The 22,368-nt window shown below is 50.7% G+C and overlaps 7 protein-coding genes across 7 annotated transcripts; 5 read left to right on the top strand and 2 right to left on the bottom strand.

Annotated features, from left to right (window-relative positions):
* Nucleotides 1-87: 87 nt before the first annotated feature.
* Nucleotides 88-4,352, top strand: F4817DRAFT_322342 (rab-GTPase-TBC domain-containing protein). Its single transcript, XM_049301385.1, has 4 exons — nt 88-205; nt 462-2,142; nt 2,209-3,322; nt 3,375-4,352. The coding sequence occupies exons 2-4, from the start codon at nt 773-775 to the stop codon at nt 3,741-3,743; spliced, it is 2,853 nt and encodes a 950-aa protein (XP_049163898.1). The 5' UTR covers nt 88-205; nt 462-772; the 3' UTR covers nt 3,744-4,352.
* A 472-nt stretch (nt 4,353-4,824) lies between these two features.
* F4817DRAFT_363080 (uncharacterized protein) lies at nt 4,825-6,162 on the top strand. Its single transcript, XM_049306604.1, has one exon. It carries the CDS (start codon nt 5,092-5,094, stop codon nt 5,983-5,985), a length of 894 nt encoding a protein of 297 aa, XP_049163897.1. The 5' UTR covers nt 4,825-5,091; the 3' UTR covers nt 5,986-6,162.
* Nucleotides 6,163-6,805: 643 nt separating this feature from the next.
* F4817DRAFT_311039 (uncharacterized protein) lies at nt 6,806-7,399 on the top strand (the record flags this gene model as incomplete). Its single annotated transcript, XM_049299938.1, has 1 exon — nt 6,806-7,399. The coding sequence occupies one exon, from the start codon at nt 6,806-6,808 to the stop codon at nt 7,397-7,399; it is 594 nt and encodes a 197-aa protein (XP_049163896.1).
* A 524-nt stretch (nt 7,400-7,923) lies between these two features.
* F4817DRAFT_355568 (FAD/NAD(P)-binding domain-containing protein) lies at nt 7,924-9,849 on the bottom strand (the record flags this gene model as incomplete). The annotated part of the gene is made up of 2 exons (XM_049305675.1): nt 7,924-9,465; nt 9,520-9,849. The coding sequence occupies 2 exons, from the start codon at nt 9,847-9,849 to the stop codon at nt 7,924-7,926; spliced, it is 1,872 nt and encodes a 623-aa protein (XP_049163895.1).
* Nucleotides 9,850-10,092: 243 nt separating this feature from the next.
* F4817DRAFT_5607 (bacterial luciferase-like protein) lies at nt 10,093-12,058 on the top strand. The gene is made up of 4 exons (XM_049307638.1): nt 10,093-10,422; nt 10,485-10,673; nt 10,740-10,987; nt 11,044-12,058. The coding sequence occupies exons 1-4, from the start codon at nt 10,336-10,338 to the stop codon at nt 11,969-11,971; spliced, it is 1,452 nt and encodes a 483-aa protein (XP_049163894.1). The 5' UTR covers nt 10,093-10,335; the 3' UTR covers nt 11,972-12,058.
* A 1-nt stretch (nt 12,059) lies between these two features.
* On the top strand, nt 12,060-14,564 carry F4817DRAFT_5202 (Nitrilotriacetate monooxygenase component A/pristinamycin IIA synthase subunit A). The gene is made up of 8 exons (XM_049307576.1): nt 12,060-12,639; nt 12,692-12,832; nt 12,888-13,092; nt 13,143-13,155; nt 13,221-13,280; nt 13,341-13,897; nt 13,954-14,131; nt 14,228-14,564. The coding sequence occupies exons 1-8, from the start codon at nt 12,579-12,581 to the stop codon at nt 14,450-14,452; spliced, it is 1,440 nt and encodes a 479-aa protein (XP_049163893.1). The 5' UTR covers nt 12,060-12,578; the 3' UTR covers nt 14,453-14,564.
* A 5,578-nt stretch (nt 14,565-20,142) lies between these two features.
* F4817DRAFT_363074 (uncharacterized protein) lies at nt 20,143-22,066 on the bottom strand (the record flags this gene model as incomplete). The annotated part of the gene is made up of 2 exons (XM_049306603.1): nt 20,143-20,962; nt 21,028-22,066. 2 exons carry the CDS (start codon nt 22,064-22,066, stop codon nt 20,496-20,498), a joined length of 1,506 nt encoding a protein of 501 aa, XP_049163892.1. The 3' UTR covers nt 20,143-20,495.
* Between the last annotated feature and the right edge of the window lie 302 nt (nt 22,067-22,368).

The following is a 22,368-nucleotide window of genomic DNA, read 5'->3' as shown; positions in this document are numbered from 1 at the left end:
AACCGTGGCCCAAAAATAATATATAGGTACCCAAGACAGACAAACATATTAAAGCAACCGACCCCCCGGCTAGTGGATATGTATAGAAAAAAAAGAAGAAGAATTGAAAAGTGAGTAATATAAGTACATACCTAGGTACCTACATAGGTAAATACCTACATATTCGGTAGAGATACGCTTGTTTAACTACCACGGCGTCCTTGGTGTAAGTGACTAACGACCTAGAACTTCCCGATTCGTCTCTTAAGTCAATAAATTGAGTTTTGACATATCTATCGAACAGAAGGTACGAGTCAGAAGCCTCAACGGACCTTGGCTAGAGTCTGCTGAGCTGTATTTGACCCATATTTCCGCTCCGATATACATTTATATACATTCACGTTCCTTTTCGTTAATTGACTCTTCCCGGACAACTTTCTCCTTGCCCTAGAAGCGAATTGCGCTAACATATAACTACTTATAGCCGTGTAAGTGGTGGACTGGACGAGGCTTGACACGCACGGGTTGTACATATTTCACCAGTATTTTCGAGTTGAGATTCGCAACGGCAAGGGATTACTTCTTTTTTTAAAAGGGTGAATAAGAAAGAGCCTGCTTGATCAACTGGTTGCTTGTCAAGCCCTACCACGGTTGCTGGCAGTTCATCCAATTGTTGTCACACCAAGCACGATATCGCTAATTGCGCGAAAATCAAATCATTGCAGATGCAAACGGATTGTATTCCTTTGACACAACACAAGACAACGGGCACAACAACACCCAGTCAGCCACAATGTTCGGAGTTACACCACACGCGGTACCATACATAGCACCGCCAGCACCCCCCAAGACCAAAAATGGCCGAACTAAGAGCAGGTCCTCAAGTCTTGTTCCTTTCAGAGATGACTCTAAGTTGGTAGCGTTCCGGTACGACCAAACCATCCAGGCAGAGCCACCTATACCGATACCACCACCTCGATCTTCTCGCCGCCCACCACCACGTCCTATTTCGTGCAATACAGCTCGTATTCCCATCGTCGTACTGCCTCCACGTCCTGCCCCTCCTACTGAACAGCACCCGGCACTGAGAACTATCAGCAGTCCACGGACGATCGTAGATGTGAGAAAGCGGGATTCCTGTCATTCGCCGACTACCCCTTCGAGCTCGTGGACTATTCGCGAGGATAGCGAGACGGATGACGAAGACCCTTTTACCTACGAAAATGTTAAGAAATTTGGCGAAATTAGACCTCTCCAACTGACAACTCGTTCTGCATCGCCTTCTCTATATTCACGTCAAGAGGAACGAGTAAGCGAATCCAACAGCAGGGCTAGCGCTCCTTCACCAGCACTGTCGGACGGCGATACTGTTTCGCCAACATCTCCAAACACTCCACCTTCTAACTTCTCAAAAAGGTTTGTAAGAAGCTTCAGTTTGCGATCTAACTCATCCAAATCGTCGTTTTCAAAGATGAGGCGATTACGGAAGAAATTAGGAAATGATGGGGTACCGTGCGCTGCTGAGAACCCCGGCTACCCACTAAACGGGCAAAACGGGCAAAACGGGCAGGACGAATCGGCGCCTAAATCCCCTAAATCCTCTAAATCCCCTAGCTTAGGCAGATTGTCACCAATACCTGACCCCCATGATTCTCCAGTTATTTCAACCACTATCCCCACCGAGAGATTACTGGAAGATGATTTTATGACCCAGCTGTCCTTCTCTAAGCGTGGCAGCCTCATTTTTGGCGCCAAGCACCCGCGCAAATCCAACAGGAATATTCCTAAGATGGCCGAACAACACGGCATCGTCAATAATGAAACCGCCGGCGCCGATCGACCTAGAGAACCACGCGCTTTTCCTCTAATACCGACGCGCGAAAAGGTTCCCGACGCCGTTGTTGTCGGCGCGAGCGCTAATGAGCCCGCCAAATTCTCAGGGGCTCCCGACGACGCCTTGACCAGCACACCGCCCACACCGCGTCGGCTACCTCCTAGTGTTCGGGTTATATCTGCTGAGGCGGAGAAGGAATCTCAAAAGGTGAGATCGCTCTATGAATCCGGGGAAGGTGTCAAGTGGGAAGAGGGCGCGAGACACTCGTCGATTGATGAGCGTATCCAGCCCTCAGCAGAAGACCCGCCAGAAGAAGATGCGAATGATGCGTACGGTTTCCTTATATATCCAACTTCTTTACCTTTGATAATGCTGACAAGTCGCCTCTCTTATAGGTCAAACGACCAGGCTGGACACCCTACTCCAAGCTCGGCTTCTACTTCGTCGCCACAAGATAACGACGTAAGGCGCGAATATGAGTTAGCAGGAGGAATCGAGGATTGGGAAGGGGTGCAGGTTGAAGATGTCGATCGTTACGGTTTCATTTCAGTTCAGCAGCCGCAAGATTCGCGGCCGTCGTCGCCGACCGGAACCACCACGTCCGTCCATTTTTCAATGCGCAAACAGCGAAACGTTCTTTTTCGGAAAGAAACGACATCACATTCGTTAAGAGTCAGGGGCGGCCCCAGTAGAAAGATGTCAACACGCTCCTTGAATACACAGGCGTCGGAATTATCTACGGCGTCGCATCGTTCCGCTCTTTCGACTACCTTCCGCCAAGCCACAAATTTATTGCCCCATAACAGGGACAGGAGATTGCTAGACGAAGCTGGGGATATCCTTGCAACGCACCCAGGCTTAACGCATGTTACTGAGAACGGGTCGGCTGAGAGGAAGCTAACCGAGTCGAAACTGAAGGAGACGCAGCGCGCTGAGAAGTGGTTGAGGATGGCTACAGTAATTAAAGTAGGCGACGATGGCCAAGGTATGGTGTTTGATTTTAATCTGAAGCACCCGAAGCTAGTCAAACGTGTATGGAAGGGTATCCCCGATTGTTGGCGAGCGGCAGCTTGGTATTCGTTCCTCTCTACCGCTGCCAAGGCTAGCAGCGAACCCTTTGCTACGGAGGAGGAAATCAAGGCTGATTACCACCGGCTCGCCGAGGAACCATCGCCTGACGATGGGCAAATCGATTTGGACGTGCCTAGGACAATTAATCAACATATTATGTTCAGGCGGAGATACCGTGGTGGCCAGCGATTGCTTTTCCGAGTACTGCATGCCTTGTCCCTCTATTATCCCGACACGGGCTACGTCCAGGGCATGGCTCCGCTGGCGGCAACTTTCCTGAGCTATTTCGACGAGGAGATGTGCTTCGTAATGCTGGTGCGACTATGGAAGTATCGTGGTCTCAATCGAATGTATGGTTCCGGATTCGTAGCGCTCATAGAGGCTCTGAAAGATTTCGAAAACGATTGGCTAGCTAGTAGAGACGTCGCTGCGAAACTTGTAGGTCCACGATTGCTCCTATCTGACTTGATCTCGGCTAACATTTTACTAGACTGAGCTTTGCATCGACCCGACGGCGTACGCCACTAAGTGGTATCTGACCCTTTTCAACTTGTCGATACCATTTCCTGTTCAGCTCCGCGTATGGGATGCATTCATCCTACTCGGCTCTTCGCCAGAGCCGACGGAGGGCTCCACGTCACCGACCAATGCTGCTCCAGAACCGTCGTCTAAGGGACTCGAGATCCTCCACGCAACTAGTCTCGCTATCATTGACACGCTCCGGCCAACGCTGCTGGATTCTGACTTTGAAAACGCTATGAAGTCTCTTACTTCCTGGGTTCCTATTAAGGATGAGCAAGGATTTATGGACCTCGTTCAGCTAGAGTATAGACGGCATGAGAGCAAACAGAAGACCTAGGAGGCTAGATCGCCTCTTTGATGCATCACCTGACCAGGGTCCGAAGTTCTTCACAGACTCCTAAACCTGCTTGCGGCACTACATGCCACTTTTCTTAAATTCGCGCTGAGATGGGATTTTCCTGTGGGGGGAGAGGGATTCGGAGGGAATCCGTGATACCGGTTTGCAGGCCAACCGCTACGTTGGCTAGCTAATTTACAATAACCTACATCGCCTAGGCCGCGACAAGGGTCTGATTTAGCATCCGATTTCCTTTGTGCTTCGGAGGAGCGCTGGTTGTTTCGCCTTTGCCCGGGCTACGAGGCGGAAGCTCTGGAGACGCTGATGGATGGTTCTTCGCATTATACCCCCTACGCATTCGAATGGATTGTTCACGGATGGTGGAAGACCGGTTACTCCGCCGGCTTATCGTTACTACTACTACTACTACATTACATTATACCTATTTAATACGGAGCTTCACCGTACGAACCTCGCCGAGGTCGTACCAACTATACCCCCCCTACACGAGCGTCTAGTACTTGCTTATTCTAGACGTTGTATTACCCTACGATAGTATGAATTTGATATACCTAATAATTTACCTTCCCTCGATATTATTTGACTTTATTGGATTAGGTTGTTTGACTAAATTAACCGTGCATGTGTTTGTATTTGTTGCGCATTATGTTAGTGACATAAGCATGACGTACGTATCATTTAAGGCGCAGTTTGCTATCGTATGTAGTGAACGCATAAGTTTTGCGCTGGTAAGGCTGATAATCCTGCAGATCTGCAACCCAAGCCTATGTACGAGCGGCCAGGGATCTTCCTAGTTTGGAAACATAGCACGATTCCACGGCACCGGATGCCCGGCTCGGCTAACTTTCCCACGCTGTTGGCCGACGGCCTTGTTTGCATTGCGCAGCTACGCACGCAGTTCGACGTTGTGGCGATCGTCAGCTGAGGAACTGGAATGTCGTAGGACAGATAGGTACCTACCACATGTACATGGTGATGATAAGAGGTACATAGGTAAGGATAAGGGCTCAGCCTCGATGATTGATATCAGCTGGTCGCATTCGGTAAGAATACATAGGTATATAAGGTATATATGCGTTGATAGGATATATTCCTCGCGACGAAGGAAGGAAGGAACGAAAGGAGCGCGTGTAACCTCTCGTAATTACTTTTAGGCATATTATTCCCTCATGACATCAATTGGTTGACCTGAGGATTTGAAACTTGAAACTAGACTTCTTCATTTCGATCTATCTCCTCTCAAACATTATACACCGGCGGTTATTTTGGGGGTGTCGCTTTACTCGTAAATCACCACTAACACCAATCACCACCAAAAACCTACAATATGGCTTCTCGCGCCAAACAACCGAAAAAAGACGACGATCCGCCTCCGTACTCTGAACATCGAACGGACGGCCTGGCATCACCACCAACTGCTACTGCCCAAACGCCTCCTCCTCCTTTCACACCCCGACAACAACAACAACAACAGCAGCAACAACCAACTCCCCTCCCCCAAATCCCGCGCCAGTTCCCCCCCGCATTCAACATGTACATCGAAACCCGACGGCACTACCACATCGGCGAGCACCAATCCACGCCGCTCTACGCCGTCACCCTATCCCCCAGCTTCTTCTTCTCCTCCTCGCGCCCGGACGTGGTCCTGCACAGCGGCCCGGGGGACCAAACCCCCCCCTTGGCGGTAGTCGCGCGCACGGGCCGCGAGCACAATCTCACGGTGACGGTAACGTTACCGCCTGCCCCTGCCCCCGGATCTCAGGCGCCCCGCCGCGCCGAGGAACGCGTCGAAACGCCGGGGTTCCTGGGCGGCGGAACGTTCTCGTTCGTTGTGGAGGTGGGGCCGGGGCTGGGGGGAAGGAGGGAAATGTTCGAGTGGCGGAGGTCGAGGGGGGGTGCGGTTGAGGCGTTGGGGGGGAGGATGAGTGGGTGGAAGTTGGTGAGGATGAGGACGGATGCGCCGAGCGGGTTGGGGGGAGGAGGCGGGGGAGGTGGACGGGGTACGGCTACGTTTGCGGGGGGCGCGCGGGCGGGGGATGGGAGGGAGGTGGTGGCGGTGTGGGCGTGGGCGAATATGAGTCTGACGAAGAAATTGCGGTTTCGGTTTTTGGGGTCGGGGGCTAGCGGGGTGTTGGGGGAGCGGTGGGCGGTTATGGCGGTTGCGACTGCGTTGTGGATTTGGGAGAGGGAGAGGAGGTCTAGGGAGGAGTCGGGCCGTTAGGGGGGTTGTTGGTGGTGGTGATGTTGGTGTTGGTGTTGGTGTTGGTGTTGGTATTTATTGTTGTTTGGGCGTTGGGTGCTGGTTCGTAAAGGGAATAGGGATAGGGGTTGTGGTTTGGGAACTTGGTAGTATACCCTACGGCGTAAACTATAGTTAGACTAATATGGATTCATTGCCCATGTCGAGTGTCTCGGTGTTGCAGTAGCTTTGAGTTTGAAATTAAGAACGCTAGGAGTACGGTCTTTGGTCGAGGGATACCTAGTGTTCAGAATTCGCTGTAGTTGCCGACCCTAGATTTGTTTGCCCTTAGTTATACACTGGCCTCGGTTGGGGAAATATCTAATAGGTTGAGATAACGTGGTGTATCGTAGATTCGTTCGTCGCATTGTGATTGTATAACGAATGTTGGAACCTATGTTCTGTCTAACCTTGAGGATTCGTCACTCTTATGATGTGAAATATAAAGATTTCTGATAGACTGTCCTTTGCTAATATTTTCTCCAATACCATAAGGAGGGAGGTTACAAACTAGCAGTCTATTTCCACGATGATCCCCTTTCCCCCTTTAAGGGATGTTAATATTCGCAACGGTTGAGTACAGGTAGGTAGGTAGGTAAAATACGACACCGTAGGTAGTTCACGGGAACTTGTGTAATCTAGACGGGAAGCCGCATAGCATATCGAGATATTATCAAACGAAATGCAGGCTAACGAGACTAATAGGCAAATAGTACTAATAACAGAGCAGAGTGTCCTCTTCCCATATCTCTTTTTTAGCTATTTTCTTACTCTATCATATACAGATGATGCTTACCTAACCATGCCAACACTTACAACAAGATTGCCATTTAGCAGAACTAGCTCTACAGGCGAACCTACGGAGTATGCGGCTACCCGTTATCACCGGGCCTTTCCATTGCAATTGACAGCGGTGCCTGATGTGCCTAACGAAAGCAGTGGTATGGACTTTACTTCGGCATCAGGTGATCAGACGTCTTCCGCTGGCTCTGTTTCTATTCTCTCCGGGGGCGCTATAGCAGGTATAGAAGTCAGTGTAACAGTGTGCATTCTGGGAGCATTGTGCGGAGCTATCGTGCTCTACCGGCGTAGACGGGGGAAGAGGAGGACTGATGATGATGATGGTGGGGATTCGAGATCGAATCCTCCGGGTGGCGACCCCTTGTCAGATAAACCGGAGCTTGAAGGAAGCTCTATGGCTCGGGCGAGAGAGGTGATACCGAAGGTAGAGCTCGACGCGGCAGCTTCGAGGTCAGAGTTGAGTGGTTCTGGTCCCGAATCACGGCGCGGAACCGTTAGCCCATTTACCAGTCTTAGTCCGAACCCGGCAGGGAGTGATATGATTTTTCCCTTGGTTGATTCGCGACATAAGAGTATCTTTGAGATGTCGGGGTGATATTGCTTCTCTATCCCCCTTTCCTCTCCTTAAGCCTTTCATTTCGGTACTTCGTTTACACTTGGAAATATCGTTGTTTCGACTAGGGAGCTATTTTTCTCGATATTAGGGGTAGTCAACTACGTTTGGATAGTGCCATAAGCCATCAGCTTGCTTAATAGGTGAAGCCCTAGTCTATGAGAGTTTAGAAGAGGGGTTAAGCCCTTTTCTACATAGACTAAGGTTTCTCTAGAACTAGAGAGCCCGGATCTTCCAGAGGTGTTATCGTGGTGATGGTCATAGCTGGAAATAACTAATTGCACTTTTGATGGTCTAGCAGGATTTACCTTGACGTATTACTATGAAGCTTATACTAAAGCTTATTCTTGATGTCTTGCGAAACATATCAAACGATATCGCAATACTCATTCTCCACGAAGACGCATCAAAGACGACTATGTTATCAGAACTAAGACAGCATGGTTCTACTTCTATCATGCACTATAAACATCGCCAGAAACTGTATAGGACACGCCAAACCCGCTTCAAGGCAGATCCCACCAGCTCTCGTGCAAATCCCGCAAGTCGATAGTAGCCGGATCCCTAATATACGGCACGATATCCGCACTCAGATCCTGCTCCTTCAACGTCGACCCCACGCCAAAGTACCAAGCAAGCCTATTCCCGCTCTCGGAGAGGTACTCGTACTCCCAGTCCTCCCACCGCGGGTCGCGGTATATAATCGTCACGTGCGCCGCGCTGCCCGGCCACAGCCCGTGTATCCTGCTCCCCGGGCGCCCGCTGTTGTACCACGAGCTGCAGTTCTCCGACAGCACGGTCGTCTCGAAGAAGGCGTCCGAGTACTGGACGAAGTCGTCGGCGGCCCTTCTCGACGGCTGGACGGTCCGGATGCCCTCGCGCGCCACCTTGCGCAGCAGCTTCGCGTAGAAGGCGACCTGCACCTCGACGCTGTGCGGGACCGTCCCCGACCGCCCCGACCCGTGCGGCCCGTGGATGAAGCCTAGGTTCGGGAACCCGGGGGTCGCGGCCCCGAGGTACGTGTACGGGAACCCGTACTCGCCGTCTTGCTCCCAGAGCTTGGAGAGGTCTTTGCCGTGGGCCCAGATGCTGAAGGGGGGCACCATGTCCCTGTTTGCGCCTGTGGCGCAGAATATCGCGTCGACTTCGCGGTGGACGCCGTCGGTTGTTTCGATGCCGGTTTCTGTGAAGCGCTTTATCGGTGTCTGGATGTAGTCTACGTTGTCTTCTGTGATGGCCTCGAAGTAGTTGGGTCCGGGAGTGAGTCGTCGGCAGTGAGGCGAGAAGTCGGGGATGATTCTATCGATGAGTTCGGGTTTCTTGGCCACGCGTTTCCTCATAAGTTCCGCGAATTCCTCGCGAGATTTTTCGTTAAGCTCGGATCCCTTGAGCCAGCTTGAGAATCCTCGCCAGTATTTGGATTCTAGATCCTTTCTCCATTTTACGTATTCGTTGGGATCTTTGAATGACTCTCGGAGCTCAGGTGATATGGGGATGGGTTCGATGGAAGTAGCATCGCCTGCGAATGATGCTGTAACCCATGTCCTATTTCGAGCATAGTGGTCTAAGTGCTTGACATACTTCTGAATATTGGCAGTAAGCTGTATGCCGCTTGCCCCGTTGCCGATTGTTGCAACTCGTTTTCCTACAAGATCGAAATTGGGATCCCAGTTGGAGGCATGCCGAAGAAGACCTTTGAAGTCCTTTATCCCAGGGTAATCAGGCAGCTTCCAGGCGTTGAAGCGGCCGATGGCAGTCAGCACAAAGTCAAACTCCTCGCTGGACGTCTCTCCCGTGCTGAGATTATGCACCTTCACGTTCCATACGGATTTCTTCTCGTCCCAGCTCAGCTCTTCGACCCTTTGGGAAAACTTCAGATACTGGTACACATCGTACTTCCGCGCCAGTCCCTGCCAGTATTCCCTGATCTCGCGGCCCTGCGCGAACTGCTCCGACCAGTTAATGTTTGGAGCAAAGCTGGTCTGGTAGACGTGCGCCGGGACGTCACATCTGACCCCTGGGTAGATGTTTTCAAACCATGTGCCGCCCTGTAGCTAATTAGCGGAGTTGCATATACTTTGAGTATCAACGGTGTTGCTCACCACGTCGGCATTTTTCTCGAATATAGTCAACTTCACGTTAGGAACCTTCGGGGGAAGAATTATGCCAGCCAGCACACCTGAAATTCCTGCACCAACGACAGCAACTCTTAGTTGCCTCGGTTCATCGATATAGCGCTGTTCAAGCTTGAGTGTTGGTGTAGGATAACTGCCAAACTTTGGTTCCTTGAGTAGTGGCTCGATCTTTTCTTTCACGCTCTCAACTACAGGCACTTTCACGCCATTGGTTGGATTTTCTGAGCCGCCTTGCTCTGATGAGGATAGTGTTGATCCATTGGTACTAACAGCTTGCTCCAAGCCTTCGGTAGTCATATTGGCAAGTAATTAGACCACACTTATACAGCGGAAGAAACAAAAGTCTGACCGGTTGAGTGTCAATGTATATTTATTCCACTCATAACCGGCCAGAACCGACGACTTATATCTACGAGACTGAAGTTATCTTGAAACGCGTTATCAATAGACTAAATGTGTGTAGCCGACCTACCACGTCTTGTATAGGCGAAGCACGCAATAGCCCCCGCGTCTTTGCACCTCCGCGATAGGACGTCCGGGTAGCAATCATGCTTGCGGCTAGAATTCTAGGCCAACTTTTATCGTCACATCAATATTGGTCAAATGCCGGAATAGGATTTCTGACGTATGAGCCGAGGGTGTTCATAGTTACTAGGTAATAGTTAAGTTCATTTATAATGTTGTGAATATAATCTAAATCTAAATTGCGACCTCGTTCTTTTTCTAAACACAATATCCAAAGAGTATTTCCTCAGAATTTACAATAGTTAACCACGGTTGAAAATGGCTTCTTCAGAGGGTAAGAAGCAGATTCTGCTGAATGCATTTGATATGTCAACCATTGGCCATCTTTCACCGGGCCAATGGAAAGTGAGTTTCCATATATTTTACGCCGAGGTATACCGTATATCAGGTAGCTAACGATGCATCAGAATCCCGCCGATAAGTCAGCTACGAAACGCAATCTTGACTATTGGTTAGAATTAGCAAAATTGCTAGACAGAGGAGGGTTTAATGCCTTGTTCCTCGCAGATACGTATGGAGGCTACGACACCTATGAGGGAAGCCTCGACAATTGTATCAGAAGAGCCGCACAATGGCCCGTGACGGATCCAACTATCGTAGGTCTATTAGCATCGAAGCCTAGTCGAACATGAGGAAACTGAAACTAAACTATTGGATTATAGCCCATTGCGGCAATGGCTGCCGTGACGAAGAATCTCTCCTTCGCCATTACTGCTTCAACCTCGTTTGAGCCCCCTTTTCTATTGGCAAAGCGATTTTCCACGTTAGATCACTTTACCGGGGGACGATTTGGTTGGAATATCGTCACTTCCTGGAAAAAGGCAGCCTTCAAAGCCATTGGCCTTGATACTCCCATTGACCACGATGAGCGGTACCTTCAGGCTGACGAGTACTTGAAAGTACTCTACAAGTATGTTGCTACAATCAATCCTCCAAGAGGGCAAAAATACTTAAAAGAATGTGTAGGCTCTGGGAGGGATCGTGGGCAGACGATGCAATCTCCCCTGATCCAGAAAACGACACCTATGCCGACCCGGACAAGATTCGCACGATTAATCACAAAGGGAAGTACTTCACTCTGAACACAAAGCACATTGTCGACCCGTCTCCGCAGAGAACCCCGTTTCTATTCCAAGCCGGGACTTCTCCCGCCGGCTCTGAATTCGCAGCGACGCACGCGGAAGCCATCTTCGTCTCCTCTCACTCCGCGTCCGTCCTCCGGCCCAAGATTGCCAAGATCAGGGAACTAGCTGCTTCTAAAGGTCGGGATCCGCGCTCGCTCAAGTTCTTCGCGACTTACACTCCCGTTGTCGCGCCTACCGACGAGGAGGCGCACGCGAAATACGAAGAGCTACTGAAATACGGCTCCGTCATCGGCGGCCTCGTTCTGGTCAGCGGCTGGACCGGAATCGATCTATCCAAGATCCCTCTGGACCAAGAGATCACCGCGGCAGACTCGCTGGAGGCTCATAAAGTGCGCAGTATCTTAGACGCGTTCACTACTACGAGCAAAGATATCCCGAAGTGGACGCCCCGCGTGATCGCCCAGAAAGCGTCGATAGGTGGTCTTGGCCCCGTAGGTATTGGATCCCCTCAAACCGTAGCGGATGACCTGGAGCGCTGGATAGAAGAAGGGGACTTGGATGGGTTCAATATCGGTTATGTGACCACTCCTGGGTCATTTGAGGATGTGGTCGATCTTTTGATTCCGGAGCTAAGGCGACGTGGGATTTATCCCGATCCCCTGCCTGAAGGAGAGACTCTGACTGCTCGGGAGAGGGTTTACGGAAAGGGTCAAAAGGGGCTTAGGGATGACCATGTCGGGTCTAAGTATAAGTACGAGAGATACCAGGAAGAGCCGCCATATCAGGAGCCAGAGCCGGCTAAGGAATGAGATGACCGAGTATGCTCATCGAATCTCTCAACTGAGCCATTAAGGTAGCTTGTAGTACGAAATAATAGTATTTTCAATGAGTTAGTACGCACCCAGTGATGTAGTATAACCCACCCTATTAATTCCAGTTAGGAAGACATCTCCCGACAATAAGGTAAAAGCGCGATAATTACCCCGTTCTAAACAATCTATAATGCCCGGTGTACGACTCTGCTAGACCGACCTATACGATTAGCCCAAGCCCAATAGGTAGGTCTCTTCCCCGCCTTGCTTTGACGTCTCCTTCACCGGCGCGCAATAAACATCGCGCGTAACCCTATATAGGTAGGTTGGACAACCCCGCCCAAGCTCTATTGCGTGATCGAGCAGGTCGTGTTGCGTGATCGCAGCCAAGCACGTCGGAACGCTATGGCACATGCGCACCCGGTATTGACGTGATATCACGTCGTCGCTAGCGGCGGGCTACTCCGCCGGCCCTCGGAGACGGGATGGGTTGGTTGGTTTTGACATAGCCGTATATCTATGTTAAGAAATAGATCCGGACCATTATTAATGAATCAATCAATCAGTCATTGCGTGCTGAATTAGTAAGGTGAGAGAGACATACATGATGAGCAGCGACGCAAAGCCGAAGAAGAGCCTCGTGCTCAATGCCTTTGTTATGATGGGTAAGTCCGATTCGTCATGGAATTACGTTCACCGGCTTATACCACCTCTTAGCTAGCGGGCATCAATCGCCGGGTCTGTGGAGGCATCCGGACGACGAGTCGTGGCGCTTCAATGAAGTATCCCACTGGGTTGAATTAGCGAAGCTGCTTGAGAAGGGGAAGTTCCATGGCATCTTCATTGCTGATGTCCTTGGTACGATATAGCCTTCAGCCGATGTGGGTTAGACAGCTACTAATTCCAACGACAGGGGGGTACGATGTCTATAGGGATTCTTTAGATCCCGCAAAGGTATCGGGGGCTCAATGGCCGACTAATGAACCCCTTTCTGTGATTTCTGCCATGGCGGCGGCGACCAAGAGCATTGGGTTTGGCGTCACGGCTTCGACTACGTATGAGCAACCGTATCATTTCGCCAGACGCTTGTCAACAGTTGATCATTTATCTAAAGGACGGTATGTTTTTCATCTTCAAATGATATAGTTATAATGCTAATTTCACGTAGACTAGGTTGGAATGTCAGTTAAATTGTCCCCCCTAGAACTTGACACTTATTTGGATGTTAAGCTGAATAGGGGCTTAGATTGTCACAAGCTACCTTGACTCGGCCGCGAAGAACTTAGGCTTTGCAGAGCAACCAAAAGTAAGTCCGCACGTCTCCTAGTTATATGAAGAAACAAAATTCTTATAAGATTTGTAATAGCATGACGATCGCTACGCGCAGGCCGAAGAATATCTCAAGGTCATCTACAAGCTCTTAGAGTCGTCATGGCGAGACGATGCAGTGAAACTAGATCGCGAGTCGGGTATCTACACCCAGCCTGACCTAGTACGGCCTATAAATCACCAAGGCAAGTTCTTCACAGTCCCCGGACCGCATATCTGCCAGCCAAGCCCGCAAAGAACGCCGCTGCTTCTCCAAGCAGGCACGTCTCGCGCCGGAAAGCAGTTCGCGGCCCAACACGCCGAGGCCATATTTGTATCAGCTCACGCTCCGGAAGTATGCGCAAAGAACATAGCGGAAGTACGAGAGTTAGCCAAGACCACATATGGTCGAGACCCGACGAATATCAAGGTCTTAGCACTGGTAACGCCGATCCTGGGGCGGACAGAAGAAGAAGCTCAAGCAAAACTAGCCGACTACCGAAAATACGCCTCGCATGAAGGAGCTCTTGCTCTATTTGGTGGATGGACGGGTATCGACCTTGACAAGTACGGGGACGAAGAGGAACTAAGACACGTTGAAAGCAATGCAGTGCGGTAGGCGCATCAAAACACCCCCCCTTTTCACGTTGGTATGTACTAACCCATTCTAGATCTACCGTCGAAGGCTTTGCCAGATTCTCGCCGAAAACATCAAAATGGACCAAACACACGATAGCAGAGCACATCGCCATCGGCGGCAACGGGCCCCTATTCGTCGGGACGCCGTCGCAAGTAGCAGACGGTCTCGAGACCTGGGTTAACGAAGCCGACGTTGACGGATTCAATTTCGTAAGTAACCCCCTAAGCCACCTAGGTACCTTAGGTAGATATGACAACTACGGGTGCGGTCGTCGCTGATATGTAATATGAACTTTACCTACCTAGGCATATGTACTCTTCCCCCAATCCTTCAAGGATATCGTTGAGCTTCTACTCCCCGAGCTTCGAAGCCGAGGCTTGTTTTGGGACGACTACGCGGTACCTGGAGGGACGTACAGGGAGAACTTCTATCAGAAGCCGGGGCAGACTGGCCCGCTTGATGAGCACATTGCTTCCACGTACAGGTGGAAGGCGGGTGTTCCGTCAGAGCAGCATGTGATTCAAGATTGAGTCACGGAGGCTCATAAGCAATGAACCATAGGTCTACGATGTCAATAGGACGAGGCTGTGCGAATTGGGATCACTGTCTCACTACGAGGAAAGTAAAGGACTAATACCATGTATTTCCTTGCTAAGGATATTCACATGCTAGCTAATATGAGATTTAACGTCTATGTTAGCATCAAGAACCTGTAACATGCTTCATCGATACGCCTCTTCTCGTAGTAATACCTATCATACGATTCAAGTAGCAAGCTATACGGCATACCAATCCCGCAAGGCCTCATCCAAGTCCCACAGCGATGTTGATGTCAAAGGTGGCTCTTATGCACTCCAGCGTTTCGAGCCGTAGACCAGCACAGCTGATCCCCAAATCCGCACCGCCATTTACAACCTACTGGAAACATACCTGACCAGCAAGAAGCAGAAACACCAAAGCCAAAGCCACAAGATAATAACTTATATAAGACGAATCAACGATACCAGCCCCCAAAAAGACAACGCATCAACACGCCACAAGCCCAAAAACAAAACATACCAACATCCCCTCGCCTTTCATGACCCCATTCAGACCTGATTCACGACGCCGTCGTCCAGGAGGATCGTAATGATGTTGTCCGAGACGCCTCGCGGTAGCACAAGTAGGCTTCAGGATTCCGATTCCGTTTCCGATTCCTACGCGCAACCCAACCGTCCTCGCATAAACACATGGTATCTTCTCGAGACGAATCCATCGCTCCCGCTCCCGCTCCCGCAAGCAGAAACAAAATTATATGCTCATACATACATACCTACATACACGCATACCCGCCCGCGCTGTTGGATCGTCCTAACATGACATGGCATGACATGACCCTGTCCTACTCAGCGCGTCCCGATCCGGAACACCTACCCTACCCCTTCCCGAATAGGCAGGAATGCGCAGAGATCGCCCAGCTCAGCTGAGCTGAGCGATCCAGCCGGCGGACGGGCGGAGCTCTCCCGGAGATAGCTGGTAGGTACGCACATACACCAACACTCTGATGTGATGTCTCTCGTGGGGTGCGTGCGGGACAGACCCTCCATCTCTCCATCTCTCCATTCACCCATCCGACCGTCGTTTCGTCACAGCCTCAGTGGTGGTGGTGGTGGCGGCGGGATGGACGAAGAGAGGGATACCGGAGGAGTATCATACAACGCCTACATACTCGTCGGGCGAAAGCAGCATTGCGTTGCGTTGCGTTGCGTTGCGCCGTTTCGCATGTGACGTGCAGCCAGCCACCAGATCATCCATCCGGCTGCCCTCTATCTACCCCATAGCAACGGCCCTCGGGCCTCTCTTACAACCTAAAAAATAAAAAAAAGAGGACGAAATCAAGCTTTGCTGAGCCTCTTCGCGGGAAAAAAACCTGGTTATTGGCAGGGCAATACCACGGCGCATTGTCGGCTGAAGTCGTCCCCGAACCACTCGCAGGTCCCACGTCGTTTTATTCGCGCACGAGCTTGACGATCAGCTGGGCTCCGCAACCCGGAGCGTGCCTAATCTAATGTATGTATAGATGTCGATCTGTTTTTTTGTTTACATACTCAGTCAGTCAGCCAGTTAGTTAGTCTATCAGCCCACATCGCCTTGGGTCGAGGATGGCCGAGCCAGTGTAGCTAACCTACCTACCTACCTACCTCCTAGCTTTCCATCATTTCATCCCCCTCCCCTCAACGCCGCCGGAGGTGGGCAAGCGGACATACATACATACAGACACCTAGACAGATATACCATAAAAGTACCGTCGCATCAGGCGTCATGCACGCAGTGTTTCATAGATATTAATCCGACATAGTATTAAGCCTCGAAAAGCTTGGCCTCCATGTTTCGCGTCCAGGTTTTTTCTTTCTTTTTCCTTTTGCTCCCCCTAATCTGCCGCGGAGCACCGTACCGTCGAATGAGAACACGGACGATACTAGCTTGCTTGCTTGCTTGCTAGCTACCTATCTACCTACCTGCGCGCATGGAACGAGCGAAAAATGCAGTCAGCGTCGCAGCGCAGATGCTTGCTCTGCGCATCTGGGACACTGTTGCGTGGGTTCTTGGTTTCTGCTAACGTTCGTACTCACATATATGTATGTATATGTATAATACGCATGTAGGTATGTATGGGTATATAGATATATACCCGGGTACATTGATTGCTAGCATACGTGGAAGTTATGTAGGTAGATATAGGGGTATAAGGGTATATAGGAGGTAGGTAAGAAAGGGAAAGAGGAGGCAGGCCGCCTATACGGCCGCGTCGCGTCCAGCCCGGGCGGAGGACGGCCGGCCAACCACCGCGAAGCGTTCGACACTGGAGAGGAGAGGCGCCCACCTACGTACATTAGGTGCTGTTGTTACTTACCCTACACACGCGAAAAAAAGAAGCCGACTGTGCCGCGACTTCGAACTTCCTCGGTGAGAGTTGTGGTCGCGAGCTGTTCTACCAAAGTCTGGGAAAGTTAAGCTGGGTCCTCTCCACTTCGCTGCAGCGCATAATACATACCTAATGTATGCGTCAAGCAGAAGAGGAAATACTACCTTGGCCTGTATCTGGGTATTGCGGGTCGATACACACACACACACATACACATACATAGTACATACATATATAGATAGATATCTAGATAGGCTAAGATCGCGCGCGAGATTTGGGCGACTCTGCTGACGAGTCGTATTGTTTCCGTCCCAGCCAAGCGAGACCTCTGCCTAATTAGAGGCAGAATATGCAGTTTCTGTTGGTGAGAGAAAGTAGCCAGTCGGTTTGGGACCAGAGGCAGTCAGCACAGCTGTCCCCGAAAGGAGTCTAGATCAGCAACGTGCCATCCCAAATTCCCTGAGCAGCGCGTCTTCATGGTAGAGCGCTACTGCGAGTCATCATGCATTCCTATAGTTGATGATGCTATAGTAGTAGTAGCGGCGGCGGCGGCGGCGGCAGCGGCTATATTATTGGGAGGAGGAGACGTCAATAAACAAACAACGACAAACAATAACAAATGGCCGACCTCTGCAGATAGGTATGCACATAGGCACCCAATTCAAGTATGTATGTGTATGTAGTCAGATATCTAGTCGGAGGATTCGCAAGATTTGGAATATCCCCAATCGCGATGTAGCTAGCCCCCCTCTGCTTTGGGGGGACTTCCCACACGGGTGGTCTCTCTGCCCATTCGATGAGTCAGTCGATCCCAGATACGGTAGCACTGCCGGGTCGTGGGTATTCCGGTGGCTACCTAGCCTAGACTTAGGAAAGCTTCCCATTTGGCGGGATAGGCAGTTGACGCATCTCGGTGCAGATGTAATGGATGGGGGGTCAACCATCGGCACTGTGGATGCCGTGCTCTATTCCTCTTCGACCAAGGCATCCCATCTTCAAACCCAAAGAGGTTAAATGACTAGGGGTGGCCGTGAGAAGAGTCTGGTGCTATCAAGGAATGTTAGCATTATTTGTCTTGATATAGACCACACTGCTGTCGACGTGCTAGTAAGCGAAGCGGAAGCTATCTTATGACTGACCGGCTGACTGACCGACCAGGTTTAAGAACTTACGACTTCGCGATCGACAATAGATCTACCTCATCCTAGTCTTCTCCATCTCACATTTACCCTCCCGTCAAGTCCCTAGACCATACATAGCTTTCTACCTTACCCCATACAACAACAGTCCACGTGAGCATGGAATCGACAACTGCAGCATGGAGATGAGATGGATGCTACTCCGTTTCCACAGCACTTCCCGCGCTTCTCTTACCGCACGCGCTAATGATAGCCAGCAGCAGCACCCAAATCGAGCAGAATATCGTCCGAACGAGGGTTATTGTCAGCCGGAATATTGCCTGTTCTGCTCTGTTCTGTTCTCGGGACGGAGTTGCGTAGCTGCGTCGTCAGCGGTTTGATGAGGACAAAATTTAATCCCAGACAGACAAAGCAACCCCCCGTTCCTACCCTTCCCCCACGGGGGATAAGGGGGGGAAAGGGAGACGAGTAAGGGCGTTTAGATGTAACGTCGTTGCATCGCTTGACCAGGCCAGCGGCTGGAGCGCGTGTGGGCGCGAATCACACGCTGGCCGACGACTTAGCCGTCTGGCGCGCGGGTATTTCCCCCAAGTCAACCCTTTCCTTTCCTTTTCCCCATCGACCCTCTGCTCTGGTCTGGTCTGCTCCCCTGGCTACATACTCGCATATTATATCCTCTTGCACTGCGCAGTGGAAATTGGGAATACATACATGCTTTAGATTAGGTAGGGAAGTAGGTACCTAGGTCAGTAAGTAAGTACCTAACCCAACCTAGGTACATACCTAAGGTAGCTGCGCTGGGTCGCACACCTAGGCGGCCGTGTATCGCGCCTCCCTGCCATGCCCTGCCCTGCCCTGCCCTGTCCTGCCCTTCCCAAGTTCGGGCAAGCAAGAGCACGTTCTCATTCTCATTCTTGGCCCCGAGGTCACTCGACACCCAAACCCTAAAACCCAATTCTCAAAGTGCAACTCCAAGCGAAGCTAGCTAAGCTCGCTCGTTCTCTCCTTCTAACATACCGGCCACCCCAAGTCATTCATTCCCTGCCGTGCGACACGACGCCCTAAATTAAACTCATTGCTACTAATACCGCTACCGCTACTAACTGCTCATCCCGACGGCAGCAACAGCAACAGCAGCAGCAGCAGCAGCGAAGCTGTCGTGCCGACATTCTCGAGCCCTTGCACGTGTCATCGTCACCCGCCCCTCGACAAATCATCAATTCTCCGATCCCCTTCGCCGGATTGATTGGGCGGAACCCCCCGTGGGCCGTCGCAGTGCCTAGCTAATAAATATAAAATAAATTAGGTAAATTAGGTCGGTAGGTTATACGCAGGACGGGCAAATACGAACGCCCAGGGCGTAGTAGCGGAAAAGAACTAATACTTATGTACGAATGTATATATATATATATATATATATATATATATATTAAAACACGCGTAACTGCCTAATCTAACCTAACCTAACCTGGTAGGTTTTCCCTTTCTCTGGCGTCTCTGCATGAGGCTTCAACGGGTCGTAATATTGCATGCCTAACCCTAGCTACGCCGAGCTGACTGTTGTCCTCTCGGGAAGAAAAAAAATATAAGACCTCCTCAAGTAATACCCAAGAAGGCTGTGTAACGAATCCGCGACGGGAGATGAGACGATCGTTATGTTATGTTATAATGCTTTAAAACTCAGCTGTATGTATTTTACAGTGTTATATGGGACTATAAATAAATAAAACCCAATATAATGATAAAAAAAAAATTAAAACTCCTAGTCTTCTTGTTTGTCTCCGAAACTCTAGACGCCTTATCCCCTTTTTCACATGGTATCTATTGTATTGTACAGGGCTTCATGCGTATTCCCCTAAATGACGATGATGACGATGACGATGACGATGACGATGATGTTGACGATGATGTTGATGATGATGATAATGTTGATGGTGATGGCGATGACAGAAAAATTGTTTGTGTTTGTCCGGCACGCCCAGAAACTCCAGGTCCTCTTTTCCCCGAGCCTATTTCTCCATACCGTAGAAATAAATGCTTTTTAAACCCGTCGTCTTCATGACCCTCGGCCCCCCCCATTCCTAAATGTAAATGTGTAATGCAGGTGGATGGTTTAGTACAGATGATGATGAGAGCTATTAGTTACAGTGAAATTCCAGATGAAAAATCGTAGTCGAACCGCATCTTATCCTAGATTGTGCTGGCTGTGCTGTGCTGTGCTGTGTTTGTTGAAGATGCTTAGAATCCGCGTGGCGCGCTCGTAATATCGCATTTTTGTCCCAGCCAAGGTTTATATGGCTATTTTGGGGGAGAAGCAAATCACCCCCCTCTTGCTGGTTAAATCATAGCGCACTAAAAAATTGTCCCATGATGATTTTGAGCAACAAATCGATATTGTCGTGAGAGTAGGGCTCACACTTCCAGAGATTGGTAAAAAAAAAATTGTTGTCCTTAGAACCCGCCCCAGAGGCTGAAACACGGACGGACTTCCAATAACCATAACACGTATGCCCTTAATAGTCTTTGTCCTTAATCATTTTCTCGTCCGGGTCCTCCTGATCCTATCCTTGTCGCTCCACCACGCGACCTTTCATCCGATGTCGTCGGGGAATTTCGTCGCTCGTGCTCGCTCTGCTGCGCTCTCATTTCCGACGCGTATCGTGGTGAAGGCTGGTCTGCTAATAACGACGAAACCGTGTGTGCGCCGCTCCTAGATTGTTGTGACGGTTCGCTTAACCCGCTTTCCCTTGACGGGCCAAGGCCAGGTGAAAGTCCCCGGTGCGGACCAAATGGTTCAATTCGACCGCGCCCCGTAGACCGGTAAGACGAGACGTCGCTTCTCTGTCGCGAATGACCTCGCCGTCGACCAGGAGGCGGATTTGATAATGTCGAAGATCCCCCGTGCTGCCCGAAAGGCGGTGATCTAAATCGCGCTTGGCTCGGCGGAGGCGGCGCTTGCTGGGGACCCGTCGCTTTTCGTTTCTTAGGCGATTCTACTAATTGCCAAGAGGCAACATTAGCCAGACATGTTTCTACCTGCTCGTTTTGGATTTTGACAAACCAGAAGGCGTTCCTGGCTGATTAGAGCCTCCTTGAGTGGTCGGGGGTTGCCAATGGTGAAAATATATCGACGGCGACTGAGTATCTTGTTGTTGCGGTTGTTGCTGTTGCTGCTGTTGCTGCTGCTGCTGCTGTGCGAGCGCGTGTGCCGGGTGAGGCATTCCAGGCGGTCCAGCAGCCCCTTCTCCTGTACTTAGTCGCGGAAGAGCCGAACTCCCCAAGGGTCTTCCTACAGCTCCGCCTATACTCAACGTGTGCGCTCTATGTCTTGGTGAGCTAGGCCCTTGGTAGGGCATAAAGCTTGCTTGAGCACCTGGTGCCGATCCTGGTGTCGACGGGACACCATACTGCTGTACTCCGTACTGCTGGGACTCTCTTCGAGCCTCCGGTGATAAAGCCCCCTGGGCTGGCATAATCTGCACTGCGTGCGCCTGCTGCGGCATCAAATACTGTTGCGCCCATTCGAGGGCCACCTGCGATAGCGTTCCGCCGCTCATTCCTGCGAAAACAACAGGCACCATCGGTGGTGGTATACCCCGATCTAGAGACGTTCGGAGCATGTCGTACTCCAGTTTTCTCTGTTCCAAACGTAACGATTCCTGCCGCGTCTTTTCTTCTTCCTGTCTCCTCTTTTCCTCTTCAGTTTTAGCAGCCAACCAGCTTCTCATTGCGTCTTCAGAGCCCTGGTGTTGTTGAGGAGGCGCTGGTAACGAGCCAAGCGTCTGACTATGCGGAGAAGGAGCTGGCGCTCCCTGAGAATGTAAAGGTGGTCCCGGAGCTGATGGGTGAGATGGACCAGGAGCCTGTGGCGGCGGTTGAGCTAGTGTCATGGCTGCCGGGAGAGGCAGGCCACGATGAGGTGCTGACATGGGCTTGGAAGATGGACTCTGATTCTGTGGGAGAGCTATAAACGACTTCTGCAAAGAGTCCTGAATACTCAAGGGGGGCGAGGATCGAGGCGGCGTCGGTAGATCATGGACAGGCCGGTACCCGTGTTGAACTGGCTGCTTGGCTGTGAGCATCATCTCGATAGAAGACATGAAGAGGAACTAGACGACAGCGTGGGGACGCATGCTAAGGGCTGTGGGTTAGAAAGAAGCAAGGTGGCAGAAGACGGTGGTGGCAGTGGCAGTGGCAGTGGTGGTGTATACGGAACAAGAGGTGGTGAATAACCTTTGCATAAGAAAGTTGGATGGGACGGCCAACTTAGTAGAGAGGGGACAGGATACGATCGGGGTTTGTGGAACTGTTGGATCCCAAAGCCCAGCCTCATTTGAAGGTCGATGCCAAACACATGGGTAGTAATTCTAAAAGGATCAACTGGGGGGGAACTGTAGTAGTT

Source organism: Daldinia loculata (assembly GCF_022478755.1).
Source record: "Daldinia loculata strain CBS 113971 unplaced genomic scaffold F4817scaffold_1, whole genome shotgun sequence".
NCBI classification, from domain to species: Eukaryota; Fungi; Ascomycota; class Sordariomycetes; order Xylariales; family Hypoxylaceae; genus Daldinia; species Daldinia loculata.
Note: the sequence above shows the minus strand (reverse complement) of the source record. Positions and strands in the feature narration are given on the sequence as shown.